At 52.9% G+C, this 26,322-nt stretch overlaps 2 protein-coding genes across 2 annotated transcripts; both read left to right on the forward strand.

The window, feature by feature from the left end:
• Positions 1 to 1,272: 1,272 nt before the first annotated feature.
• On the forward strand, positions 1,273 to 20,855 carry PRPF8 (pre-mRNA processing factor 8). Its single transcript, XM_086624917.1, has 42 exons — positions 1,273 to 1,372; positions 1,451 to 1,619; positions 2,429 to 2,593; positions 2,691 to 2,909; positions 3,532 to 3,744; positions 4,024 to 4,149; positions 4,227 to 4,332; positions 4,851 to 5,041; positions 5,227 to 5,346; positions 5,425 to 5,614; positions 5,782 to 5,901; positions 6,224 to 6,358; positions 6,440 to 6,569; positions 6,953 to 7,149; positions 7,258 to 7,464; positions 7,554 to 7,717; positions 8,083 to 8,209; positions 8,304 to 8,496; positions 8,844 to 9,031; positions 9,242 to 9,480; positions 10,016 to 10,162; positions 10,413 to 10,623; positions 10,960 to 11,076; positions 11,164 to 11,411; positions 11,604 to 11,783; positions 12,272 to 12,407; positions 12,991 to 13,160; positions 13,485 to 13,614; positions 13,794 to 13,940; positions 14,186 to 14,346; positions 14,998 to 15,189; positions 15,805 to 16,042; positions 16,297 to 16,425; positions 17,012 to 17,125; positions 17,269 to 17,442; positions 17,696 to 17,889; positions 18,242 to 18,481; positions 18,575 to 18,716; positions 19,069 to 19,209; positions 19,454 to 19,593; positions 19,725 to 19,927; positions 20,548 to 20,855. The coding sequence occupies exons 1-42, from the start codon at positions 1,273 to 1,275 to the stop codon at positions 20,700 to 20,702; spliced, it is 7,008 nt and encodes a 2,335-aa protein (XP_086481043.1). The 3' UTR covers positions 20,703 to 20,855.
• A 112-nt stretch (positions 20,856 to 20,967) lies between these two features.
• Positions 20,968 to 26,072, forward strand: RILP (Rab interacting lysosomal protein). The gene is made up of 8 exons (XM_086624708.1): positions 20,968 to 21,222; positions 21,542 to 21,665; positions 22,095 to 22,216; positions 22,421 to 22,612; positions 23,077 to 23,244; positions 23,367 to 23,518; positions 24,799 to 24,882; positions 25,172 to 26,072. Exons 1-8 carry the CDS (start codon positions 20,968 to 20,970, stop codon positions 25,326 to 25,328), a joined length of 1,254 nt encoding a protein of 417 aa, XP_086480834.1. The 3' UTR covers positions 25,329 to 26,072.
• The last annotated feature ends 250 nt before the right edge of the window (positions 26,073 to 26,322 follow it).

Consider the following 26,322-nt stretch of genomic DNA (forward strand, 5'->3'; position numbering starts at 1 on the left):
CACGTGGATGTTGTGTACCCCGGGCACGCCGGGTTGAGTTCCCGGGAAGCCTGTTTTGGGAGCCTCTAATCAGATGTGATTTTCCCACAGTGCTACGGTGGGACAAGCGGTGGTTTTGCAGCTCAGTGCAGCCAGATGTGGGGTACCCTGTGATTGCCCATCCTGATGAAAAATGCCACAGCCTTGGCTTGAAGTGCTTTGGGAAGGGACCTGCCCCTCTGTTCCCCCAGTGCAGGGATCCAGAGGGAGTATTTCCATCGGGAGAACTAGTTGCTGGGAAGCTACACCCCAGCCTGGCACCCACCCACACCCCCTTCAGCCCCGTTCCACATGCCAAGAGCCAAGATCTCCCCCAGCACAGGCCCCTGACCCCATGGGGACCCCTCAGGGACCCCCTGCCCTGCCGAAGCCAGGACTGCTTGGCTGCAGGATGGCCCGGGGCACTGCCCGGCACCGAGCTGGACCGCAGCTTTCCGCAGGGCGCTGAGCGGCGCGGGGTCAGGGGGCACCCGTGCTCCCGGGGAGCGGCGGGAAGGGGGCACGGCAGGGGCGGGTACTTGCTGAGGCGTTACGGGCCACAGTACGGCCAGGGGGCTGTGTGGGGGAACAGGCGCCGCTCCCCGCGGGCTCTGGGGGGCAGCGCGCTCCCGCCCGGGCAGAACAGCCCCCGGGGGGGTGACACGGGGAGCGGCCGAGCTGGGCACTGCGCTCGCTGAAGGGGCACTACGGCCCCCGCCGGACCCCCGGACACGGCCCGAACCCCCCCGCGAGGCCCCACAGCGCTCCCGACAGGTAACGTGTGCTGCTCTGCGCCAGACGTTGTCCAATCAGAGCCGGCGCCGAGCTGTCACCGTTGCCTCTCCCCGCCAATCGACAGCAGCGAAGGGCGGGACCGGAGAAGGCCGGGCGTCCCACCGGACGTGCGCTCCAGGCACAACGTTCTTTCCTTCGGTGCCATTGGTCCCGCCTCCTGCCCCGCATCCGCGTTCTGATGGGCTGGGCCCTCTGTCTCCAAGGCTACTCGAAAGCTGATTGGACAGCCCTCCTGGCTGCGCGCCCCGCCCACATCCGGGTCTCTCCGGCGCGGTGGCGACGGCGGCGGGCCGCCATTGTGGTGGGGAAGCGCGGGGTGTCGCGGCAGCTGGTGAGGGCGGGCGGGGGGCGATGGCGGCGCGGGGGCGGGCGGGGGTGCCGGTGGGGATGGCGGGGGAGAGGCCGGGGGTGGCCCCGACCCCGCCCTGAGCCCCTCTCCGCCCCCGCAGGTGCGTCGCCATGGCCGCCGTCTTCCCGTACCGCGGCGGGTGCGCGCCGGTGCCCGGCCCGCTGGCGCCGCTGCCCGACTACATGTCTGAGGAGAAGCTGCAGGAGAAAGGTGGGTAGGGCCGACCCCTGCGCCTCCCTGCTGCCGAGCGGGACCGGGCGGGACCTCACCGCCTCTCTGTCCCGGCAGCCCGCAAGTGGCAGCAGCTGCAGGCCAAGCGCTATGCCGAGAAGAGGAAATTCGGCTTCGTGGACGCGCAGAAGGAGGACATGCCCCCCGAGCACGTCCGGAAGATCATCCGCGACCACGGCGACATGACCAACAGAAAGTTCCGTCACGACAAGCGTGTCTACCTGGGGTAAGGGAGCCTCCGGCCGTGCGGCACACGGGGCGCTGATCCGAGTTCTCCTCGTCAAAGCCCCTCATTGAAGGGAGAGCTCCTTCTTCTAAAGGCTTTCTGTGTCAGTTGTGCATAGAAAGCAGCATGGTGGCTCTATGAGGACGGGGTAATCAGCTGAACTGGGGTAGCATTGCAGAACAGGATAAACGAAGGAAGTTGGTTCCTTGCATTTATGAGAAAAACAATATTCTGGGTAATGCATTGTCTTGTAAGAAGTTGCAGGAGAGTATGAAGTAGCCAGCGTACTTTTTTTCATAGAACCATAGGATGGTTTGGGTTGGAAGGGACCTCAAAGATCATCCAGTTCCAACCCCTCTGCCATGGGCAGGGACACCCTCCACTACACCAGGCTGCTCAAAGCCTTATCCTTTTCCTGTTGTACAAATTTTTGCAAGATTAAAAAGCATCGTGAGTGCTTCTCTGCTGTTGGGGTTCAGAGAGCTCTCTCATGCACATCATGATCCATTGCGCTAACTTACTGTTACCCACAAAATCTCCAGAAACTTTTTTGTTTGGTTTTTGTTCATTCTTAATGCATAACAATCGCTGGGAAGCCAGATCAGTAGAAAGCTTTTTGGTAGTGTGAGGCATAAAACATGAGGATAGAGTAGGAAGTTGGTGGATTTGTCACTGGAGGCCTTTATGAACAGGTTAGATGAGCAGTTTTCAGGAGTGAAAGGTGTAGAGATGATTGGGCTTGCGGCAGATGGATGGCTTTTCTCTTGAGATCACTTCCAGCCCTGATTTTCCTTGCTCTCTGGTTGTAGTGCTCTGAAGTACATGCCTCATGCAGTTCTGAAGCTCTTGGAGAACATGCCCATGCCCTGGGAGCAAATCAGAGATGTTCCAGTCTTGTACCATATTACAGGCGCCATCTCGTTTGTGAACGAGATCCCCTGGGTGATAGAGCCCGTGTACATTGCGCAGTGGGGGTAAGTGCCGTCGTCTTCGCCCTGGTGGGAACTTGTGAGCAAACCCTCGTACATCCGCAGTAAAAGCAATGTTTAACGGCCTCTGGGTTTCTGCCAGGTCGATGTGGATTATGATGAGGCGAGAGAAGAGGGATAGGCGTCACTTCAAGAGGATGAGATTCCCCCCGTTTGATGATGAAGAACCCCCTCTGGATTATGCTGATAACATCCTGGATGTGGAGCCCCTGGAAGCGATTCAGCTTGAGCTGGATCCGGAGGAGGATGCCCCTGTGCTAGACTGGTTCTATGACCACCAGCCGCTGAAAGACAACAGGAAGTACGTGCAAATTCACTGCGAGAGGGGGAAAAAACCAAATGTACCACATAAATTACCCATACATAGCAGTATATAAGCTTTGAGTGTGTTATGCTGGGCTACATGTGATGTTGGTAGGGAGGGAAAACCTTCCTCTAGGGATGGGAGGGAGAACCTGAGTGCATAAAGCTATGCCTCTGCTGTTGGCATCCAGCAAGGGCAAGCAAGGCCTTGCTGTCCAGGAGGGCTGCTGCACGGTAAACTGCTAAATTTCTGCTGTTTTTTATCATGCCATAAGGATGAAAACTTGAATTGTCTAGTTGGAATTTGAATTGATATTCACTAAGAGTGCACTTACATGCCAAAGGCTCTTGAATATGGCTTCAGATGTTGTGTGTCAATTTGGATACGGAGGAGGAGAGGAACTGGAGCAGTTGGTATTTGCTGGGCAGATGTCATCCGTAGTCGTCTTCAGCAGTCCTGCAGCCTTTCTTTCTGCCTAGAGGGGCCCATGAGTTAGCTTTCCTTCATATTTTCTGCAAAGGATGGGCCGGGAAAGGTGTTTGGTTATTTCTGATGCTTTGGGAAAGGCCCAGTTGTCTCCTGGCTGTGTAGTGAGTGTCTGTGCTGTGTTCTTTTGCAGGTACGTAAACGGTTCAACGTACCAGCGTTGGCAGTTCACTCTCCCAATGATGTCCACGCTGTACCGGCTGGCCAATCAGCTGCTCACTGACCTCGTGGATGACAACTATTTCTATTTGTTTGACCTGAAAGCATTCTTTACCTCCAAGGCGCTGAACATGGCTATCCCTGGAGGTCCCAAGTTTGAGCCTCTCGTTAGAGACATCAATCTTCAGTGAGTGTTGGGTTTAGGAGGAAAGATAAGTGGTTATCTGGGAAAAGGGCTTGGAAGGTTAATGTGTCATCACGTCTCTTGCCTTGGGTGCGCTGTTCCTGAGTGTTGGCTTTTTCTAGCATAAAGTCTGCGATGTGCTTGCTCCTTTGGACACTGAATGGTTATTTGTGTGAAGAGAAGGCTAAAAGAACAGCACCGATATCATGTCTTCAGTCAAAAATGTTTACGTTTCTGTCCCCCTGAATGCTCATATGGCAATTTCTTTTTGTCTCATTTGAGGGATGAAGACTGGAATGAATTTAATGACATCAACAAAATTATCATCAGGCAGCCGATCAGGACAGAGTACAAAATCGCGTTCCCGTACCTGTACAATAACCTGCCACACCATGTCCACCTGACCTGGTAAGTGCAGCAGCCCCAGGAGCAGAGAGAGAAGGGGAAAGCTGTCAGGTTGCTCAAATATATACTGTTTCTTGTAGGTATCATACTCCAAACGTCGTTTTCATTAAAACAGAAGATCCTGATCTCCCAGCTTTTTACTTCGATCCACTGATCAACCCCATTTCACACAGACATTCTGTCAAGGTGAGTCACTGTCCAAGAGAGCCTGGGATAAACCCTACGTGTGGAGTTGATGGGGCTTTTTCATCATGTTGGTAACCTTGCTTCTGATAGTGGCACACACACATAGATATTTCAGGAGAAAGCAATAGCCCTTTCACAAAAAAAGCCAGGCTTGTAATTTGTAGTCTTTTTCTACTTCTGGACTTGCACAAAGTTGGCTCCTTTGGTCTCTCTGAGATAAAGCCCAATGCCTAACTTATCAGAAGACTCTAAAATAATACTGTTAGGTTATTTACCTTTCATTGCCCTTGGCATGTTCATGGACCTGACATCTCCCTCGAGTTACCTCCATAACACCTCGCTCAGGGTCTAGTACCCAAATTAGTTCTCAGGCCTGTTAGGTGCTTTTTTCTTCTCTGATACTCAGCACTGTCACACTTCTACCATGAGAGCAAAGAAATGGTTTTTACTTGGTTAACTCTGAAAACTGAGCTGAAGCAACCAGGAAACAGATGTTGTGTGGTGTTTCTGCATTTCAGAGTCAGGAACCGTTGCCTGATGATGATGAAGAGTTTGAGTTGCCAGAGTTTGTGGAACCTTTCCTGAAGGATACCCCACTCTACACAGATAACACAGCCAACGGCATTGCCTTGCTGTGGGCCCCGCGGCCCTTCAACCTGCGGTCTGGGAGAACCCGGAGAGCTCTTGATATCCCACTGGTCAAGAACTGGTGAGTTGTTTTCTAGTGGAAGGGGTGTTCTAGTGATTGTAGCATTATTATCTTGTTACAATGAAAATAAAATAAAGACATCCTGTGGTGACTGGTTTCTAGGGATTTTAGGAGAGTTTTTGGAGGCTTGTTCTTCTCTAAGGAGTGTGAGTTACCTGAAAAATTGAAATATGGTTTATCGCCAGGTATCGCGAGCACTGCCCAGCAGGCCAGCCGGTGAAAGTGCGAGTCTCCTACCAGAAGCTACTGAAATACTATGTTCTGAACGCGCTCAAGCACAGACCTCCCAAGGCCCAGAAGAAGAGGTCAGTGGGGGTCTGTTCGGTGGGGATCTGCTGATCTGTGTAGGGGATTCAGCGGATCATAGTCTCTGCTCTCCTCAGGTACCTGTTCCGCTCCTTCAAGGCTACGAAGTTTTTCCAGTCGACGAAGCTGGACTGGGTGGAAGTAGGCCTGCAGGTGTGTCGCCAGGGCTACAATATGCTGAACTTGCTGATCCACAGAAAGAACTTGAACTACCTTCACTTGGATTACAACTTCAACCTGAAGCCTGTGAAGACCCTCACCACTAAGGTATTGGTCCATGTGGTATTTTACTCAAAGTTTACCTGGAGATTCTTAAGTAGCCAGTGTGGTAAGACAGGCCACAGTGCCTTAACTGTTCAGTAGTTGTACAGACCGACCAAATTGAAGCTGTTTTATATAACATTGTTACACAAATTCTGGGTTGTTTCTTCCAGGAAAGGAAAAAATCTCGTTTTGGTAATGCTTTCCATCTGTGCCGAGAGGTTCTGCGACTGACAAAGTTGGTGGTGGACAGCCATGTCCAATACAGGCTTGGAAATGTGGATGCATTTCAGGTAGGCTCAGTTTTTTTTTCCTGTTTTTTTAAAAGTGAGGAGGGGAGGCGAGAGGAGAATTGGAATATCTGGGTGGGCTTCTGTAAGATGCACAAACTCACGGGATGTTGCAGTGTTAGAGAAGAGGAGAAACAATGAAAGCATGCAGCATTGAGTGAAATTCTGCTTTTACCCTGGTTTACAAGAATTGATCATTGTACGAGTCAGTGTTAGGAGCTCTGTGTGGCCTAATACGCCCTGCTCCAGGCTGTGAAATAAACCTGGCTCTTGAAGCGATGTATGTAGTGCTCGTTGTTGTCTCTGACTGCCCCCCGTGTTTCAGTTGGCAGATGGTTTGCAGTACATCTTTGCCCATGTGGGTCAGCTGACAGGAATGTACCGATACAAATACAAACTGATGAGGCAGATTCGTATGTGCAAAGACCTGAAGCATCTCATCTACTACAGGTTTAACACAGTAAGTTCCACCTCTCCATGTGATGGTGACCACTGGAGTGTCAGTAAGTGATCTGCTGTTACCATGTCTCTCTCCTTCCAGGGGCCTGTGGGCAAAGGTCCTGGCTGTGGCTTCTGGGCTCCAGGCTGGAGAGTATGGCTGTTCTTCATGAGAGGCATCACACCACTGCTGGAACGCTGGCTGGGGAATCTGCTGGCCAGGCAGTTTGAAGGTCAGCACACTGTGTAAATCTTGGACGTGGGAGGATTGTGTGGCAAAGATTAATACTGTTTACTTGCCATCTCAAACTCCAGTTATCTGTTCCAAGTGGTGGTCTATATCCATGCTCCATGTCAATCCCAAGAGCTACTGAGGGGTTTACCTCTCTTTTTTTGTGAAACCAGTGCCCCCAGAATAGCTTCCAAAAGGCAGTGGGATTCCCTGCTCTGTAGCTCTCTGGAGTCCATAGCCTCCTAATTGTCTACTCCAAATTCATCAGTGATGTTGTGGCAGTGTAATTTCTTCAGACATCCTGCACCTCTGTGCAAGAGGTTCCTGTATGAGGAGTCCTGCCCAGTAATGTCTTGAACTGCTGAAGTATTTTGCTTTTTCCAGGCCGTCACTCAAAGGGTGTAGCAAAGACTGTCACAAAGCAGCGTGTGGAGTCTCACTTTGACCTGGAGCTGAGGGCAGCTGTTATGCATGACATTCTGGATATGATGCCAGAAGGAATCAAACAGAACAAAGCCAGAACCATACTGCAGCATCTGAGTGAGGCTTGGCGGTGCTGGAAGGCCAATATCCCCTGGAAGGTAAGTCACTTGCTTGGCCTTTCGGTTCAATTTTAATGTCTCTGAGATAGAACTGCTCTTGTGAAGGTTCCCACTCCTGCTTCCCTCACACTACTGTCCCTTCCCCAGGTGCCAGGGCTGCCAACTCCTATTGAGAACATGATCCTGAGGTACGTGAAGGCAAAAGCTGACTGGTGGACAAACACAGCTCACTACAACAGGGAGCGGATCCGTCGCGGTGCCACTGTAGACAAAACTGTCTGTAAGAAGAATCTGGGCCGGCTGACCAGACTGTACTTAAAAGCTGAGCAGGAACGGCAGCATAATTACTTGAAGGTACTTCTGTCTTGCCTGAGGTTGCCCAAATTGGTGCTGTTTTCGTAGGAAAGCTTTCAGTGACTAATGGTGGTGGTGTGGTTCTGCAGGATGGGCCTTACATCACTGCAGAAGAGGCTGTTGCTGTGTACACAACCACAGTGCACTGGCTGGAAAGCAGGAGGTTCTCACCCATTCCCTTCCCCCCACTGTCCTACAAGCATGACACCAAGTTGCTCATATTAGCCCTGGAGAGGCTGAAGGAAGCTTACAGGTAAGCAGTGGGAAGTGACTGTGTTCTGCCAAGGCACAGACAACTGTGGAAAAGCTTCTGAAGCTATTTTGTTATCTGTTTTTCCTGGAATTGAGAATGCCATAAAACTTATCCTGAGGGACAGGTAAAGGCTGTAGGTTGTGGTACTGCCAAGGCTGCCTGGGGGTTTCTTGGTGGACTCTGCCACTTTGGGCAAAAACAATACCAAGCTTGTAGGGTCGTTGAGCATCTTGGGTATGTGGATTGTGAAGAGTTACAGATCTTGTCTTCATCCGCTTGGCTGAGCAGCGTCTGTCATCAATTTAACACAGCAGCCATTAGTTTGTTCATGCTTGGGTGCATCAGCTGTTCTTTCTCACTTTCAGTGTGAAATCTCGCCTGAATCAGTCGCAGAGAGAAGAGTTGGGCTTGATTGAACAGGCTTATGATAATCCTCACGAAGCTCTGTCCAGAATCAAGCGACACCTTTTAACTCAGAGAGCCTTCAAGGAGGTAAGTGTTGTGATGAAAACCGGAGAATACTAGAAGTTGCAGTGTGTTCAGGAACTAAATGGTGCTAAGGGGACTTTGCCTCTTCTTTTTTTAGGTGGGTATTGAGTTCATGGATCTCTACAGCCACTTAGTTCCTGTTTATGATGTGGAGCCCCTGGAGAAAATCACAGATGCTTATCTGGATCAGTACTTGTGGTATGAGGCTGATAAGCGACGACTGTTTCCACCATGGATCAAACCTGCTGACACTGAACCTCCTCCACTGTTGGTGTACAAGTGGTGCCAAGGTTAGAGGGGTCTTGTATTCCATGCAAAAGTAGTTTTCTCATCGGGAGCTTGCTTCCTACAAGTCCCCTTGGGAGCTGAGTTTTCATATTTGCAACTTGCAATCAGTAGTCATTGCAGTCAGAGGCTGTGTTTTGTAGGTTAATGCATACGTATGTACTGGAGGAGGAGAACTTCTATAGCATTTATGGTTGGTTACGTATTTCTGTTCCCATTTCTGCATAGACTGGAAGGACCAGAGGCTGAAAAATCAGGCATTACAGGAAATATGCTGATTTCCTGTGCTCCAAAGGGTGCTTCTGTGCTCTGATGTGTGAGATAACATGACAAGCTTGTTTTGTCTCCTCAGGCATTAATAATCTGCAAGATGTTTGGGAAACGAGTGAAGGTGAATGCAATGTGATGCTGGAATCTCGATTTGAGAAGATGTATGAGAAGATTGACCTGACGCTGCTCAACAGACTGTTGCGTCTTATTGTTGATCACAACATTGCTGACTACATGACAGCCAAGAACAACGTGGTGATCAACTACAAGGTAATGATTGCTGTCAAGAAAGGGGGTGTGTGGTCTAAAATTGAGAGCTTTTGGACCCATGAGGGAGGAAGGAAGACAAGACTTGCCAGAGGAAGAAGTAAGGAGGGAGTAAGAAAACCCTTCTGGGTCCTGTTACTGCAGCTGCTCAGCTGAAAGGTCTGTTGTGTATTGTGACAGTCAGGTTCTCACAATTCCCCTTCATTTCCTCAGGACATGAATCACACAAACTCCTACGGGATTATTCGTGGGCTGCAGTTTGCTTCCTTCATTGTCCAGTATTATGGGCTTGTGATGGACCTGCTGGTGCTGGGTCTGCACCGTGCCAGTGAAATGGCTGGGCCTCCCCAGATGCCAAATGACTTCCTCAGCTTCCAAGACATTGCCACTGAAGTGGCCCATCCCATTCGCCTCTTCTGCAGATACATTGACCGTATTCACATCTTCTTCAGGTGAGGGCTCTCTGGGGCCGTGCTTTCCTCAGGTGAACTTTTGTTCTGGCTTCTTGCAGCAGAGGCTGTGAAAGTGAAAATTAGTATGCTCCTACTCCAGGCATTTGTTCGCTTTGCTAAGAAAGATCAGGAATATTTGAATTGACAGACTTCCAGAACAACCGGGTGTCCGCATAGCTCCTCTTTGCTTTCTCAGTTTGCTTTTCTACAGTGTCATTGGACCTGTAGAAAAGCAACATTGTCAAAAGTTCAATTGTTACAGATTTTCCACTGGTAAAATAAGCCTTTTCTGGCTTTCCAGCAGCAAGTGGGTATAAAACTTTCTGTCTGTTCATGGCAAGATAACCCAAACAGTCATGGGTTGCTCTTTGCTAATGAAACTGAAGCCCCCTTCAGTGGGAATATGCAGAAATTAGGTAGTTACCTTCAAACGTGCTATGGCAAACAGCTGTCCATAAGCAAGTCTTTGTCTGGGCAGACTGGTGTTCTGAGAAGTTGGTCGTATAACACCAGATCCTCTTCGGTGCGTTTCCAGGTTCACAGCAGATGAGGCAAGAGACTTGATTCAGCGGTACCTGACCGAGCATCCAGACCCCAACAACGAGAACATCGTAGGCTACAACAACAAGAAGTGCTGGCCTCGGGACGCTCGGATGCGCCTCATGAAACATGATGTGAACCTGTAAGTGCTGCAGACTGGAAAAAACAAGTGGTGGGATGGTGGGGAAAACTAGTTGTGATAAATAACTGTTGGAGACTGATAGACAGGTGGTCAGGAAGAAAAGTAAGAAGTGAGGGATCTGTGCTGCGTTCTGACAGTGAGTGATGGGTGTGAGAGTCTGTATGGTGCTAGGAAAGCAGTTAGAACTTGCCCAGTTTCTATTTCCCGTCAGTAACGGGCAGCCTGTCACTGTGCATGTCGTGTTTTCCAGTGGTCGTGCTGTGTTCTGGGATATCAAGAACCGCTTGCCTCGATCAGTCACCACGGTGCAGTGGGAGAACAGCTTTGTGTCCGTTTATAGCAAGGATAACCCCAATTTGCTGTTCAACATGTGTGGTTTTGAGTGCCGCATCCTGCCCAAGTGCCGCACCAGCTATGAGGAGTTCACCCACAAGGACGGTGTCTGGAACCTGCAGAATGAGGTAGGGTGAGGGTTTGGTGGGCTGGGAGAGCAGTCCCTGCTTGGCCCGTGCCTGGCATCGAAGCAGGGCTTACACCTGCTTGTGGAGGGTGCTGAGCAGCCTGTGTTTGCCAGCTGTGTAGCTGGGACCACTAGCTGGTAGAGTTAAAATGAACTGGATGTGAACTTTCCTTTCTGGGAGGGATGGAAAATCCTTGGCTGGGGATGAGCAGGGACCTGAAACTGCAGAGGTACGGCTCAGCCTCTTCCGTCCATGTGGTTCCTAAATGCCTGATGGCAAGAGCTCTACTGGAGAGAGGACTCCCAGGAGGGAACTGATGACCCTGTGCTCTTGTAGGTCACCAAGGAGCGCACAGCTCAGTGCTTCCTGCGTGTGGATGATGAGTCTATGCAGAGATTTCACAACAGGGTGAGGCAGATCCTCATGGCGTCTGGCTCCACAACCTTCACTAAGGTAAGGCGGGAGGAAGACGTGTGACAGAGTTTTCTGCAGATGCTTGGAGAACGGGCTGAGAACTGATCGTTTTGCTTTCCTTTCTAGATCGTCAATAAGTGGAATACGGCTCTGATTGGCTTGATGACATATTTCCGGGAAGCTGTTGTAAATACTCAGGAGTTGCTTGACTTGCTGGTGAAATGTGAAAATAAAATCCAGACTCGAATCAAAATTGGTCTGAATTCCAAAATGCCCAGCCGTTTTCCGCCGGTGGTGTTTTACACCCCTAAAGAGCTGGGGGGGCTGGGCATGCTCTCTATGGGCCACGTTCTCATCCCACAGTCTGACCTGAGGTGAGTTGTGCTTCGCTATCCTAAATTGTCGGTGTGAGTCGGGTGTTTTTAGATACTCTTTTTCCATAAAAATGTATGAGAATGCTAAACCATGCCTTGTTACAGAGAGATGTTGCCTTTACGGTAGGTCATGGCAGCATGACCTGTGAATTCCTATTGCTCCTACCTCTCTCTTGTGCCTCTTTTCTCCAGGTGGTCCAAGCAGACAGATGTTGGCATCACTCACTTCCGCTCAGGAATGAGTCATGAGGAGGACCAGCTCATCCCAAATTTGTATCGTTACATCCAGCCATGGGAGAGTGAATTCATTGACTCTCAGAGAGTATGGGCAGAGTATGCCCTCAAGCGACAAGAGGCTATAGCCCAGAACAGGTATGTTTCCGTGTGTGATCAGATCATGTGCCTCCGTGTGTGGGGACAGGCAGTGGGCTGAAGTATTGCACTGTCTCAGGGTTCTGGAGACCTTGCTGGGCCCATGATACATGCTACAGGCTGCCTGCAAAGCTGCTGTCTCACCTCTGAAGGAGGTATGGACTCTGCAAGCAGATAGTGCACCCATGGCACAGTTTGAGGGAAACGGTGTGCCAGGTGGTGCCAGGAAAAGCTGCCATCAGACCCATTTGCAGTTAGTTCTGCGCACTTAGAAGGGCAGGTGTTTCCTTTTGGCTGTTTGACATCAGTATGTTTGTGGTGATGGCTATAGACACTTTACTGAGCCTCCGAGTGCTTGGCATTGTAGAATGTCTTGTGACAGAGCCCTGAGGTCTGTATTATTTCTGTGATCTCATCACCTAAAATATTCATTAATGCATTGCTAGAAAACTGAGAGGTAACAAAGTGTGGGGATTTTTTTTCTTCAGACGTCTGACGCTGGAGGATCTGGAGGACTCATGGGACAGGGGAATTCCTCGTATTAACACCCTTTTCCAGAAGGACCGGCATACTCTAGCTTATGATAAAGGATGGAGAGTCAGGACTGACTTCAAACAGTATCAGGTATTGACTGGGAGTTTCGCTGGCTGAGTCTAAGGTTCAGACAATGTCCTTTCACCTTGCGTTATTGTAGGTGGACTTCCTTGTCTGTCTGCTGCAGGAAGAACTTAGAGCCATATGTTGGGACTAGTACAGGCTATTGAGAACAAATGCTCCAAAATCTGTACCTAAGCCACTTTTGAAACATTCCAGTAGACTGCGGTGTCTTGGGGAACACCACGCTTAATACTCAGATGCACTAAGAAATCTGTTCCGGAGAGGGAAAAGAGGTCACAAAACAAACATTCCAAAATCTTAAGTTTTAATGACAGTGGAAAAAATTCTTATTTAAAGCCTCTAATGGTGGGTCTGTAGAAGACCGGTCCCTGAAAGATGAAAACATCGCCTTAGATTCTACCCAGTCTGAATTGCATAGTAGTACTGACTGAACTCATGATGTAGCTGAGCTGTGTCCTCCAGGAGTGAGGGCATGAGGGTTTTTACTTGTTAGCTGACATCATTATCTTCATCTTGATTCCTACAATTAGTGTGGCCAGGTTAAGTGATCTGAATACAAAGCTGCTCACTAGTGCACTGTTGTCTCCAGGTCCTGAAACAGAACCCGTTCTGGTGGACACATCAGCGCCATGATGGCAAACTCTGGAACCTGAACAACTACCGCACAGATATGATCCAGGCGCTTGGTGGAGTTGAAGGGATCCTGGAGCACACTCTCTTCAAGGGCACTTACTTCCCCACATGGGAGGGTCTCTTCTGGTAAGAGAAACCTTGACATGGCCGTGTCTTGCAAACTGGGACTTAGTGGTGCACCAGGAGGAGACCTTGGCTCAAGCAGTACTGATTCTCTTCAGCCTTTTTGATTTTTCAGTTGTCACTTGGGCACATTGTTTGGTTCAGTTGTGAGGGCACTTGGGATTGGGCTGTAACTGAACTTCGACGTGCAAATCCATGGAGCTTTCTTTGCATGAAACAATCTTCCCTGCTCCCGGTGTGTGTGTTCCCTGCTTCTGTTACATGTGGCACATGGCAGTTGGTGGAGATGAGAGACATCTTATGCAACTGATTGTCTGTCCTTTCTAGGGAAAAGGCCAGTGGCTTTGAGGAGTCCATGAAGTGGAAGAAGCTGACGAATGCCCAGAGATCGGGTTTGAACCAAATTCCAAACAGAAGATTCACGTTGTGGTGGTCTCCTACCATTAACAGAGCCAACGTAAGTGTCTGGAGTTTGTACCTGTAGAAACTTCCACTAATTGAGAGCAGTTAATTGACCTAACTAATTCTTCCAGAACATCTTTTACAGATGAACTAAACCCTTTTAACAGTAACTGTTCTGTTTTCTAAACATCAGTTGTGCTGTGGCATGTTCTCATAGCTGCTTTCCCTTTGCAGGTGTATGTTGGGTTTCAGGTGCAGCTGGATTTGACAGGCATTTTTATGCACGGCAAGATCCCCACGCTGAAGATTTCTCTCATTCAGATTTTCCGAGCTCACTTGTGGCAAAAGATCCATGAGAGCATTGTAATGGATTTGTGTCAGGTGAGCAGTACGTTAACTCGGTTTCTTTCTGTGCAACGCATGCATACTCCATGTGTTCCAGTGGCCTCCTGCTAGCAATGGAGATTGTCCCAGGGATTGTAGCAGGGCTACCCCTTCTCCAGCAGTTTAACAGGGAAGGGGAAGAAATGGGATTATCCTAGGTGCTTATTTTAGCTCTGTGTTGAGGATAGATTCGTTAGTTAGGTTGCTTGAATGCAACTCACCTTTGACTGCCATTTCCCCAGGTGTTTGATCAAGAGCTGGATGCTCTGGAGATTGAGACAGTGCAGAAAGAGACGATCCATCCCAGGAAATCGTACAAGATGAATTCATCATGTGCAGATATTCTTCTCTTTGCTTCCTATAAGTGGAATGTGTCACGTCCATCATTGCTGGCAGATTCCAAGTGAGTGTTTCCCCTTTCCCTCTCCTTGATCTTGCTGCAGAGCAGAGCTGCTGAGCCTGTCATCCTGAGCCAAAGCCTGTATCTCTTGGGCACCTAGGGTTGGTTTTCTGTGGGGACACAGGAGGACACAATCAGCCCTGGCAAAGTGCAGAGTTCATTTGGGTAGATGATTGCAGCATCTCCTAGCACTGCCTACTGCAAAACGTGAAGACAATCTTTGCTGCTGTTCCCTCCCCCAGTTGACCTTTTCTCTGAGCCAGAACTCAGGAGCTCAGAAGCATTCTTCAGAAAACCCCACAAAGCTGTGCTGTCCTACAGCCAGAGTCTGGAGTCAATTGGACATTATCTGCACCCGTGTTCTGTTCAGTTCGACTGAATCCTCACCAGACAATCCCTGGGGGAGATGATCCTCATGACTTCCCAGTAGAGGAGTAACTGTGCTGCTTTGTTTAGACCTGCAGCTGAAACCCGTTGGCTGAGGGTTTCTCTTAACAGCTTCTGCATTCAGCTGCAGTCCCTTTTCAGGATGGTGTGCAGATAGTAGCTGGCTTCAGTGTTCGTGCTTGGTGGCAGTTATTCTGTGAAAGACATGCAGCAACTGCAGGAGAGTTTTGTGTGAGATTAAATTGTTCTGGCTTGCTTCCTCCTCAGAGATGTGATGGACAGCACCACCACTCAGAAGTACTGGATAGATATCCAGCTGCGCTGGGGAGATTATGATTCCCATGATATTGAGCGCTACGCCAGAGCCAAGTTCCTGGACTACACTACAGACAACATGAGTATCTATCCATCTCCCACCGGGGTGCTCATTGCCATTGATCTGGCCTATAACTTGCACAGGTGAGACCTGCACCTTCTCTATTTTAACTGTAACTGGTAGTCTGTGGCTGTGTCTTAGTGCGTCTCTGAACTGGGTTGTATTCTAGGCAAGAGGATGAGGGGAGAAGGTGGATGCTGGAGGAAGGCAGTGAATGGGATAAGGCATCTAGGGAGCCCTTTCGGGCTGCCCGATGTCTGCTCATTCAGTAATAATGGTTCAGTTCTCCCAGTTCAGTAATCATTTGTTTTCTTGGGAAATCTATCAGACTGTCCTTGGAGCTGAAGGACAGGCCTTGTTTCAAAGGCCCCTGCAAGTGAGGACAGCGGTTCTTCACTGGAGAGCTTAAGGGGAGAGTCCCAGCAAGCAGGCCTCTACCTCCAGTGTGCTTTTTAGAGAGGATGCAGCTTTTCTGGGAGTGCAGCGTGTGCGTGCTGTGGCTTCCCGCTGAGAGGTGGTGTAGAAGGAAAAGCCATAGGTGAACAGCTCCCAAGGACATCACAAGAGAAATCACACAGTAGTATTCAGCAGGCAGAAGGGTCCCTGGCTGCTGCATGGAGAGACTTGTGCATAGCTGTTGTCCCTTCGTCTCGGAGCTGATAGCAACCACAAGGTCTTCTGTTTGTTTTGCTTTTCAGTGCTTATGGGAACTGGTTCCCTGGGAGCAAACCTCTGATCCAGCAGGCTATGGCCAAAATTATGAAAGCAAATCCTGCGCTCTACGTGTTGAGAGAACGAATCCGCAAGGGATTGCAGCTGTACTCATCTGAACCCACAGAACCATACCTTTCCTCCCAGAACTATGGAGAGCTCTTCTCCAACCAGATCATCTGGTTTGTGGATGACACCAATGTGTACAGAGTGACCATTCACAAGGTGAGGCCAGAAGTGTATCTCGGGGGAAGGGACAAGGACTGTAAATGTCCTGTACTTGGAGTGGTTATGCAAAAATGCATGATGGAAAACCAGGAATCTCAACATGGACCCAAATTTCTGCATTGTGTGCAGAGCAGCTCTTGCATTTCTGGTGCAGTTCCTGCTCAAAGCGCACAGCAAGTCAGCTGTTGTGTAAGGGTGTGGATAGGCTGTGTTCATCTCACTGTACTTTTTGGTTTTGCTTGTTTTCTTAGACTTTTGAAGGGAATTTGACCACAAAACCCATCAATGGAGCCATTTTCATCTTCAATCCCAGGACTGGACAGCTTTTCCTGAAGATCATCCATACATCTGTGTGGGCAGGACAGAAGCGTCTAGGACAGGTAGGGCCTGGCTGCCTGTTGTGCTTTGGGCTGTGAGCTGGGGATTGGGCTCTGACTGCTCGAGACACTCACTTGAGCAGAAGACATCATGAAGTTCTTCATCTTCCTTCTTCTTAACAAGTTTTTGGAGCTCCAGTGTCCAGTGTGTAGCGTGCTCAGGCAAGCATTAGTGTGGGATATAAAAATAAGAGAGTGCAGGCGTTGATGTGACAAGGTTTCTGAGGTGTGCAGAGCGTACACCTGCAAGCTGGGCTTGAGAAACAGTGCTGAGCTCACTGTCGCAGCGAACCACGTTGCACTTGGCCGTACATCTAGTGCAGTGAGAAGACTCTCAGGTGGCAAAGCCAGGGAGGTGGTGTAGCCAGCGGTTTTTTCTTAGCCAGTCATGAGTAATGGAACTCTGGGAATGGGAACTGCCCTCTGTGATCAGTAAGAAGGAAATGCTGGGCCTTGTCACAGATCTGGAACAAGCCATAAATTCCAGTTGTATTTTTAGAATTTGGTTCGAGTCTCTGTGATTTCCAGTGGCGTGGAGACTCTCCTGTTAGCAGGGAGATATTTCTCTAACGCTGCTGTCTTTCTGCAGCTGGCCAAGTGGAAGACTGCTGAAGAAGTGGCTGCCTTGATTCGATCCCTTCCTGTGGAGGAGCAGCCTAAGCAGATCATAGTGACCCGGAAGGGCATGTTGGACCCACTTGAGGTAACGATGCAGATACTGCTCTGTGGGGACATTGTGAAATCTCTGAGAGATTGCAGAGCGGTCCGGTGTTCCTGTGAAGGACTTTGTCTGGACCGATGTTCTGCAGTAGTTGTGAGCTAATTCCTCTTCTCAATAAACTCCAGGTGCACTTGCTGGATTTCCCCAATATTGTGATCAAAGGCTCAGAGTTGCAGCTGCCCTTCCAGGCCTGTCTGAAAGTGGAAAAGTTCGGGGATCTCATCCTGAAGGCTACTGAACCCCAGATGGTTCTCTTCAATCTCTATGATGACTGGCTGAAAACCATCTCTTCCTACACAGTAAGCACAGCGTGCCTACTCTGCATTTTACTTTGCCACTGACAAATGGAGCAGGAGCCAAGGCTTCAGGGATCCCTCACAATTTGTTGCTTGGGAGCACTTGGTTTGGAATCTGCCTGGATTTTCCTTCAGACTGATTCCACTGGCAGTTCCCGTGCAGTGTTGGTGTGCCCAAACAGAGGAGTACTGTACTAGGGCCTTGTATGTTTGCTTTCCTTCTTTCTGACTAGCTGCATCTTTTTTCTTCTCCAAGGCATTCTCTCGTCTGATTCTGATTCTCCGGGCGCTACATGTGAATAACGATCGAGCCAAAGTTATTCTGAAACCAGATAAGACAACTATAACAGAGCCTCACCACATCTGGCCAACTCTGACAGATGAGGAGTGGATCAAGGTGGAGGTGCAGCTGAAGGATCTCATCCTTGCTGACTATGGCAAAAAGAACAAGTAAGCTGCTGTCCAGCTGCAGTCGTCCTGGCAGCCTTTCCTTCCTGCTCTAACGACTGTGTGGCCAGAGTGCTCCTTGTGGAGAGTAGAAGACTTCCAAGGGCCTTTGGCAATGAACCGTCAGCTTTGTAGGGAAACTCGTTATTAATTACTTTCTAGCAAGGCAGATGAAGATATCTGCACCAGACCTTTTCTGATCTACACATCATGTGATTTGGTCCCTCCCCTTGTCTAAAAAGTTGTGGTTTCATTTTTCATAGCTCCCTGAGCGTATGTTCTGAGCTTGTGCCTTCGTGAGAAGGGTCCAGAATGTATTTTGAAGTGCCTGACTTTGGTGGATTTTCTCTTTCAGTGTGAACGTTGCATCCCTGACGCAGTCGGAGATCCGAGACATTATCCTGGGCATGGAGATCTCTGCTCCCTCTCAGCAGAGACAGCAGATTGCAGAAATCGAGAAGCAAACCAAGGAGCAGTCACAACTGACAGCCACGCAGACCCGCACGGTTAACAAACACGGGGATGAAATCATCACCTCCACAACCAGCAACTACGAAACCCAGACTTTCTCCTCCAAGACCGAGTGGCGAGTCCGGTAGGGAGACAGGCAGAGCTGTTGTGCAAGGAAAAGGTCAGAGTGCTCAGGAAGGGGCTTGTGCACCCTCTAATAATCCTCTCCTCTTCACAGAGCAATTTCTGCTGCCAACCTCCACCTGCGAACAAACCACATTTACGTTTCATCAGACGATATAAAGGAAACGGGCTACACCTACATTCTTCCCAAGAACGTGTTGAAGAAATTCATCTGCATCTCAGATCTGCGGGCCCAGGTGAGCTTGCAGCAAGTCTATTACAGTTGTAGCCCACGCTGCTGGGGCACACACCAGTTCTGGGCAGTCGGGAACTGGTGGCGAAGGGCTGGGAGCTCGCTGCTCTCTCTGTGGAGACAGACACCAGCAGTACGGCTGAGCACAGCTAAATTCTAGCCAGGTCCTGCTGACTCCTTGTGGCCAGACTTGGGCGGAAAGCTCAGCCCTGAACAAAACTACAACGTTCTCCTCTAGTGAGAAGCTCCTGGCTAAGAGACACTTGCCACAGACACTACAGGCAGGACTCACCCACTCATACACGGTTACAAGGATGTCTCTTCTGGGCTTCTAAGGCGGGTGTTTGTGTTCCTAGATTGCGGGTTACCTGTATGGAGTGAGCCCTCCTGATAACCCCCAAGTGAAGGAGATCCGGTGCATTGTGATGGTGCCCCAGTGGGGAACACACCAGACGGTGCATCTCCCGGGGCAGCTGCCGCAGCATGAGTATCTGAAGGTGAGTTGAGCTTCTGCTCCCGGTGCGGGTGGAAGATCACCATTTCCAGTAACAGGGACCTAAAGTGGTAGGGCAGCTTCTCTTGGTCTGTTGGACAAGTGGGGTTTCAAGGGCTCGGCGTGAAGTCAGCCTGATCTGGGATGAGGTGAAAGGGAAGACCTTGGTCGCTGTGCGCTTTGCGCCACACGTGAAGCGGTCTTGTTTTAAACGTTTTTAAAGTTTCTAAACGCTCTCTTTTTGTCAGGAAATGGAACCTCTGGGATGGATTCACACCCAACCAAACGAGTCCCCTCAGCTCTCGCCGCAGGATGTCACCACCCATGCCAAGGTCATGGCTGACAACCCTTCCTGGGACGGGGAGAAGACTATTATCATCACCTGCAGGTGAGAGGCAGCGAGGCTTCTGTGTGCCACTGAAAATTTGGCAGAAAGGGAGAGTTTGCTCATTTCTGGTTTCCCTCCTCTGCCCCAGGTGTATCTGACTTGCCCCATCTCTCTGCTTTCCTGTCTTTCAGTTTTACGCCAGGCTCCTGCACGCTGACGGCCTACAAACTGACCCCGAGCGGCTATGAGTGGGGCAGGCAGAACACGGACAAAGGGAACAACCCCAAGGGCTACCTGCCATCCCATTACGAGAGGGTGCAGATGCTGCTGTCCGATCGCTTCCTCGGCTTCTTCATGGTCCCAGCACAAGGGTCCTGGAACTACAATTTCATGGGTGAGCTGCACCGGGAAAGGGAGAGAGAGGAGGGGAGGCAGCGTGAATAGCCTGGGGAGGAGAAGGAAATAGCTCCTCAGGGAAGCGTTCCTTACCCATTCCAGAGCTTGACCTTGGAGCGACTGGCTGGGATACAGCATTGTGGTCTGACCTTTCCTTGATACCAGCACTGAGATGTCAGTTCTTAATTATTTTTTCAGTGGCAAGAGAGCAAACTCTGATATAGGGGAGGAATAGACATGTTGTATTTCTGGTTGTAGTGTCTGGTCTGTTGCCACTGAATAATTAATCCCTGTCGGGCAGAAGAGATGCTGATGGAAACTGCAAGAGAAAAGCTGTGCCCAGTGGATGTGAACTGCAGACAGCTGCAGTGGGGATCAAGAAATGAGGAGAGTGGCAGATGAAACACCTGACTAGCAGAAGAAGAAAATGGGGGCATTGCTCTGTAAATCTCTAGGGCGAGGAACGTGAGGGGGCGATGATTTTGTGGATTTAGAGCTCTCTCTTCCAGCGTGGCCTGCTTAAAAATTTCCTTGCCAGGGCAGGGGGCTTTGTTAGGCTCCTGATCGATGGTGGAGGCAGGAGGGGCTTTCAGGTGAGTGACGGACTCTCTCTTCCAGGTGTTCGCCACGACCCCAACATGAAGTACGAGCTGCAGCTCGCCAACCCCAAGGAGTTTTACCACGAGGTCCATCGCCCTTCTCACTTCCTCAACTTCGCCCTGCTGCAGGAGGGGGAGGTCTACTCCGCGGACCGGGAGGACCTCTACGCCTGATCCTGCCCTCGCCCCCCGCCCGTAGTACTGTTGATATTCAACAGCGTGTGTCGGTGTGCCCCGCTGCCCCTCGCCCCCGCGTACCCCCGTGTGCCCCCTCCGCCATCTCTCGGGTTGTTGTACCTTGCCCACTTCCTCAATAAATTTTTTACGAACGGGCGCGCCCTCGGTGAGATCCCGCCTCTCTCGGGGGGTGGGGAGGAGGTGGCCCCGGACGGGGCGGGTCGGGGCGGAGCGTGTGCGGGGCCTCGGGCGGCGGCGGCCGATGGCGGAGCCGCGGCGGGGCGCGGAGCCGCTGTGGCGGACACCGCCGGGCCGCCTGGCCCCGCCGCACGTCTACCGCATGGCGGGGGCGCTGGGCGCCGAGCTGCGCCGCCTCTCCGGCCGCTTCGGGCCCGAGGCCGTGGCCGGGCTGGTACCGCCCGTCGTGCGGCTGCTGGAACTGCTGGAGGCGCTGGTGGCCCCGGCGGGCGCCGAGGGGGAGGCGCCGGCCCCGGCGGCCGGGCGGCAGGACGCGGAGGTGAGCGGGGCGGGGAGCTCGTCCGAGCCGCCCTCTGCGGGGGTCCCCTCCGCGGTGGCACTGTCCCGCGCAGGAGTCCCCGTGGGGACAGCTCTAACCCGGCTGACCCCGGCCCCTGGGTGGCTCTGACCCGGTTGTCCCCATCCCCTGGGTGGCTCTCACCCGGTTGTCCCTGTCTGCCCTGGGATGGCTTTGACCCAGCTGACCCCATCCCCTGGGGCAGCTCTGACCCGGTTGTCCCCGTCTGTCCTGGGGTGGCTTTCACCCGGCTGTCCCCATCTCCCGGGATGGCTCTGACCTGGCTGTCCCTGTCTCCCAGGACCCGGAGCAGCGGCTGTGGGAGGCTGAGCGCCGGGAGCGAGCCCTGCACAGCCGCCTGGCCTATCTGGAGGAGCAGAACCAGCAGCTCCTGGGGCAGATCGTGGAGAACCAGTCCCAGGAAGGTGAGTGTCCCAGTGGGTTTGAGGGTCCTCTGATGCTACGGGATGTCTCTGCAGGCCATGGCAGGCTGGGTGCAGCTCTGAACCTGCTCTCTGTGCTGCCCAGTGCTGGAGGCTAGTCTTACTGGGGAGCACGAGTGTTACCGTGTTCTGCAAGTCACAGGGACCCCAAACCCCCAGAGCACCCCCAATCCCCCAGGAGGATGGTGGAGGCAGACACAGGGCACGGGCTGCCGTTGCCAGCACAAGAATGCATCGAGCACAGCCTGAAGCTCTCAGCCCCCTCTTTCCACTTTTCGTGCTCTGTTATCTACCAGTAACATTAGAGTTTGGCTTTGCAGGAGCACCAAGGAACCTCGTAGTGTTGGGGGGTTGGGGGAGTCCTTGGGTTCCAGGGGCCACTCTCACCTGTCCACCCGTGTCTGGGCTCAGATAGCACGGCGCGGAAGGAGCGGGAGGTGATGCTGCGGCTGAAGGAGGTGGTGGACAAGCAGAGGGATGAGCTTCGTGCCCAGGCCCACGAGATCATCTGTAAGAGCCGAGACACGGAGGCGGTGAGCACGTGGGAGCTCGCGGGTGTGGTGTGCGAAGGGCCTGGGGACCTGCTTTTGTGTCACCTCCCTCTGGGGCTGTCGGTGGGGCTGGTGAGCCTGCTGGGGCAGATGCCTTTCCCATGGCTCTGCACGTGCTGACGGTGTCCCTGGGTGGGGACCAAAGCTGCTGCTGTGCCTCACTCTTGGCTGTCCTGGATCCTCCAGCTGCAGGAGCAACTGCATCGCTTCATGGCCATGAACGAGGACCTGCGTCACAAGGTGGCCGTGGTGCAGGCTCAGCTCAAGAGTGCGCTGGAGAAGAAATCGGACCTGGAGGCCATGATGATGCAAACCCAGAGGGAAACGAGCAGGAGGAGCAGGACCGCCTCTGAGATTCAGCAGCCAAAGCCCAGCCTGGTGAGTTCGAGCCCGTGGCTCCGCTGCTGCAGGGCATCGCTAACACCAACCCAGCCTTCGTGGCGCCATGCGGGGCTCCTGGCACGGATGGACCCACCAGCTGCCAGCAGGACACAACCACTTGAGTAAGCTCCACTGCTGAAAATTGAACAGTGCGGTGTCCGCGACACCGGTAACACCTTGTCTATAAAAATTGGTAGGGCTGGAGGCAGGAGTGACCGAGGTGACACGATGGGAGGAAAAGCCAGGTGGCACTTAGAGGATGAGGAGGGTTTGCCATGTGTGGTGATGGGTGGTGGGTGCTGGCTGAGCTGGGGAGCCACCGTGGTCCATGGAGGGATGCAGCAGCTTCAGTCTGGCGAACTCATTCCTGAGACTTTTCCATCTCTGCCTGCACATGGCACCCAGGCTTTGGGTGGGGGCTTCAGGGTCTCCACTTGCCTGCTGAATCCCTGTCCCCCCAGGAAGGAGCGCCAGTGCCCGCGGAGGAACCACAGCACCAGGACGCGGACACAGGCAGGAGCCCTGCTCACTGCTGCTTCTCCAGGGAAGAGCTGCAGCAGATCCTGCAAGAGCGGAATGAGCTCAAGACCAACCTGTTCTTGGTGCAGGAGGAGCTGGCTTATTACCAGCGGTGAGTCCTGCCGCCGCGGCGTGGGGCAGCGAGCCGGGTCCCGCCTGTCCCTGCAGCCACCCGTGACCCATCAGGGGCTGCTCCTGGCACAGTCGGGGCGATATTTCTTTGCCGGGCTCTCGGTTAACCAGCTGGCTGCTTTTTGCCAGGGAGCTGCTGAACGAAGAGAGAGTTCCCAGCTTCTTCTTGGATGCCATGAAGTCAACTATCAAAAGACAGAGAAAAAAAATCAGAGCTAAAATGCTGGGAACGGCGGAGGAGTCGGCGAGCAGGTGAGTCCTGCTCACCAGGAAGGAGGACAGGGAGCCGGGTGGATGCCGGCTGGCAGGTTCCAGCATTTCCTGACCTGGAAAGGAACTCCCCCAGGCCAAGAGCTGCCTCCTCCCTGCCTCCTTCCAGAGATCAAAGGTTTATTGTCTGCAATGGATGACTTGCTCTGGCTCAGCCCTGGGAGCACCGCAGGGGCTGGGCTCTCCTCTGCTGCCACATGCGTGTCCGTGTCGCCAGTCACACACGGCTTGGCCGCTCGTCCCCATGTGCGTGTGGCAAAAGGGAGGCGAGGTTGTGGCACTGGGACTACCGGCCAAGGCAGGCTGGTTCCTGCACTGTACAGTTAGAGGCTGTCCAGTGGAGAGCCTTTGAAGATGACAGTAGAGATGTTCCCTGGAGGCTCTGCAAGATGTTCGTGGGCAGCGTTGGCTCCAACCGACTTCTCACCACAGGGAGGGGAGGACCCTGCTGGGCACCAGCCCTGGCTCGGCGTGTCTGCCAGCGTCGGGGGGTGAAGCCTGTGCTAAAGCTGCTTTGCGGCAGGGGAGGAGTGGGTCTCACTGGCTTTTAGAGGCTTTAATAAAGGTCTGAAGAGGCCTGAGCTCTTCTGTGCTACTGAAGCCTGCTGCTTGCTTGTGTTGGGGTCTCTGCTGGCAGCGGGGGCATCTGGGGATGCTGGGTCCTGCCTGGCGAGGATGACCACTGCCGCATGAACGCTGCCCTGTGGTTGTCTCTCACGTGTTCCCGCTTTCCTACGAGGCCCAGCTGTTGCCCACCGTGGTGCCCGGCTGTCGCCCACCATGGTGCCTGGCTGTCGCCTGCCGCCCCAGCCCCAGGCTGCGGCCACTGGTGCCAACTGTCAGGCTGTTCCCCTGGGGAAGCGTGCCTTGCTGTACAGGTGAGATGCCTACAGACTTCACTGCTGTGGCAGTGGGGGATGCACCATCCGCTGACCAAGTGCCAGGGGTTTGAACCGGGTGTCTGAAGAGCCTCGTGGCTTCAGATCACCGAGCTGCAGCTGGGCTTACCATGGAACATGGCTGTGTCTGGGTCACGAGGGTCGCTATGGTCGGCTGTGGCTTTGTGGCAGGTCGCAGCCCACCGATGATTCCTGGGGATGGCAGCTCTGCTCTGGGTGCCCCTGGCTTTCTGGCCACCTCCGCACATGTTGCTTGGTGGGATGCTGCTCGGCTCGGGAGGGAGCCCCAGGGTGGCTCTGGCACTCATTCGTGGTGAGCCTGGGACTCAGCACAGTTTTTCCCCCCACTCCTTTGTGCTGCAGCGATGAAGACGAGGGCTCCTGGCTCCCAGCTCGTGGCACAGACTGCGTGGATGCTCAGCCTCCTGAATCCAAAATTAGGAGCTTGTAAGTTTGCTCCCACGCTCAGGTGCTGGTCGGAATAGGTGGCTCTGCTGGCGGAGAGGAGGTTTGGGGCTCGGCTGTGGTCCTGGCACCTGCTGAGCTTGGTGCCTGTGCTGCTGGGTGCGACAGGGACAGAGCCGGGCTGCCCAGAATGGGGTGGGCAGGGATGGGAGTTGCTTGGTTCAGGGGGATCTGCAGTGCCGCCACCGCCAAACGCAGAGGGAGGCTGGGTTCAGGCCACCTCCCTGGGAAGACTCTTCTCCCCCACGGCTGTTATCTGCTCTCTCTGCAGTTTTGGACTGTGGTATCAGGGCAGCAGCAAAGACCTCCCCACATCCAGCTGCTCTGGAGCCTGGGAAATCATCGACTCGCTGGACACGCAGCCGGAGCCGGCGGGAGAGAGTGAGCCGGTGGACGTCTGCCCCGACAGAGCCCCACCAGCCCTCTGACCCCACCTGAATGAGAGCCAGATCCGGCCTCGCAGCGGTGCTTCCCGGCTCCTTTTCTCCCAGCATCTTTGAGAGTGGTATGGCAGCCCTGGCTGCTTCCCCATGCCAGGGTGATGGCGAAGCTACAGCATGGGCAGCCTTCCTCCAAACCCAGTGGAACTCTTGGCTGCGGGGTGCCAGCCTGGCATGGGACGACTCAGCACCTCTGGGCATCTCTGCCTGTTGGCCACCCTTCCGTTGTGCCCATTGCTTAACTGGTGGGGTCCTGCACAGCCGTCCCTCTGCTCCCCACTTCGTGCTGCTCAGTGCGGTGGGGGTCTGCACCCACTTCCCACTGCCACACCCCGAAGGGCTCTAAGCACCTCTGCGCGTAGCCCAGGATCCCGTCACCGGATCCTGCCCTGCGGGGGTATTTCACTTCACCCCTTTCCACTCATACCTCCCCCTAATCCCTGCAACATGAAGCCCGGACACTCCAGCTGGGAGCTGTCCTGGGGTCACTGCACGGCTGGCAGGAGCTGAGCACGGTGCACCGGGTGTCGGGGTGCTCCTGTGCCTGGGAGCAGTCAGGATCAGCACTGCGAGTGCCACTCCGGCACTTTTCAGGCATGGGGTGAATCGGTTTTGTACCAGGACCTCTTCCTGCTGCTACTGGGAACTCTTAAGACTGGAACAATCCTCATGTTCACGGGGGCGAGTGGGTCCTCTCGGGCCAGGTACTTTCAGGTATTTTCTAGCTCTAGAACTGGAGTCGGAAATAAATCAGTCTCGTTTCTCCTCCGAGGTACCCGCTGCAGCCTCCGCTCTCTCCTTGCTTGGGAAGGGCTGGGTGATGCCGCCGGGATTCAGCTGCAGTTCTCCAGTGCAGCCGTCGCTTTTGGGGATCAGCTGCGATGGGGAGCGGGGCTACGGGGGCTGCAGGGCTGGATGCGGAGGAGTTAAGTCCCGCATGATGGGGCAGCGGCGTGCTTCCAGCCTGGGGCTGCCCCAGCTA

The sequence above is a fragment of the Tauraco erythrolophus genome, chromosome 21 (genome assembly GCF_009769465.1).
Source record: "Tauraco erythrolophus isolate bTauEry1 chromosome 21, bTauEry1.pri, whole genome shotgun sequence".
Classification (NCBI taxonomy): domain Eukaryota; kingdom Metazoa; phylum Chordata; class Aves; order Musophagiformes; family Musophagidae; genus Tauraco; species Tauraco erythrolophus.

Excerpts from the sequence above, each read along its gene's own strand:
- RILP (XM_086624708.1), top strand. The coding sequence starts at position 20,968 with ATGGCGGAGCCGCGGCGGGGCGCGGAGCCGCTGTGGCGGACACCGCCG. Across the intron at positions 21,666-22,094 it reads GGAGAACCAGTCCCAGGAAG|ATAGCACGGCGCGGAAGGAG; the intron begins GTGAGTGTCCCA and ends GTCTGGGCTCAG. Across the intron at positions 23,519-24,798 it reads GCGGAGGAGTCGGCGAGCAG|CGATGAAGACGAGGGCTCCT; the intron begins GTGAGTCCTGCT and ends TTTGTGCTGCAG.
- PRPF8 (XM_086624917.1), top strand. The coding sequence starts at position 1,273 with ATGGCCGCCGTCTTCCCGTACCGCGGCGGGTGCGCGCCGGTGCCCGGC. Across the intron at positions 6,570-6,952 it reads GCTGGCCAGGCAGTTTGAAG|GCCGTCACTCAAAGGGTGTA; the intron begins GTCAGCACACTG and ends TGCTTTTTCCAG. Across the intron at positions 16,426-17,011 it reads GACAGAAGCGTCTAGGACAG|CTGGCCAAGTGGAAGACTGC; the intron begins GTAGGGCCTGGC and ends GTCTTTCTGCAG.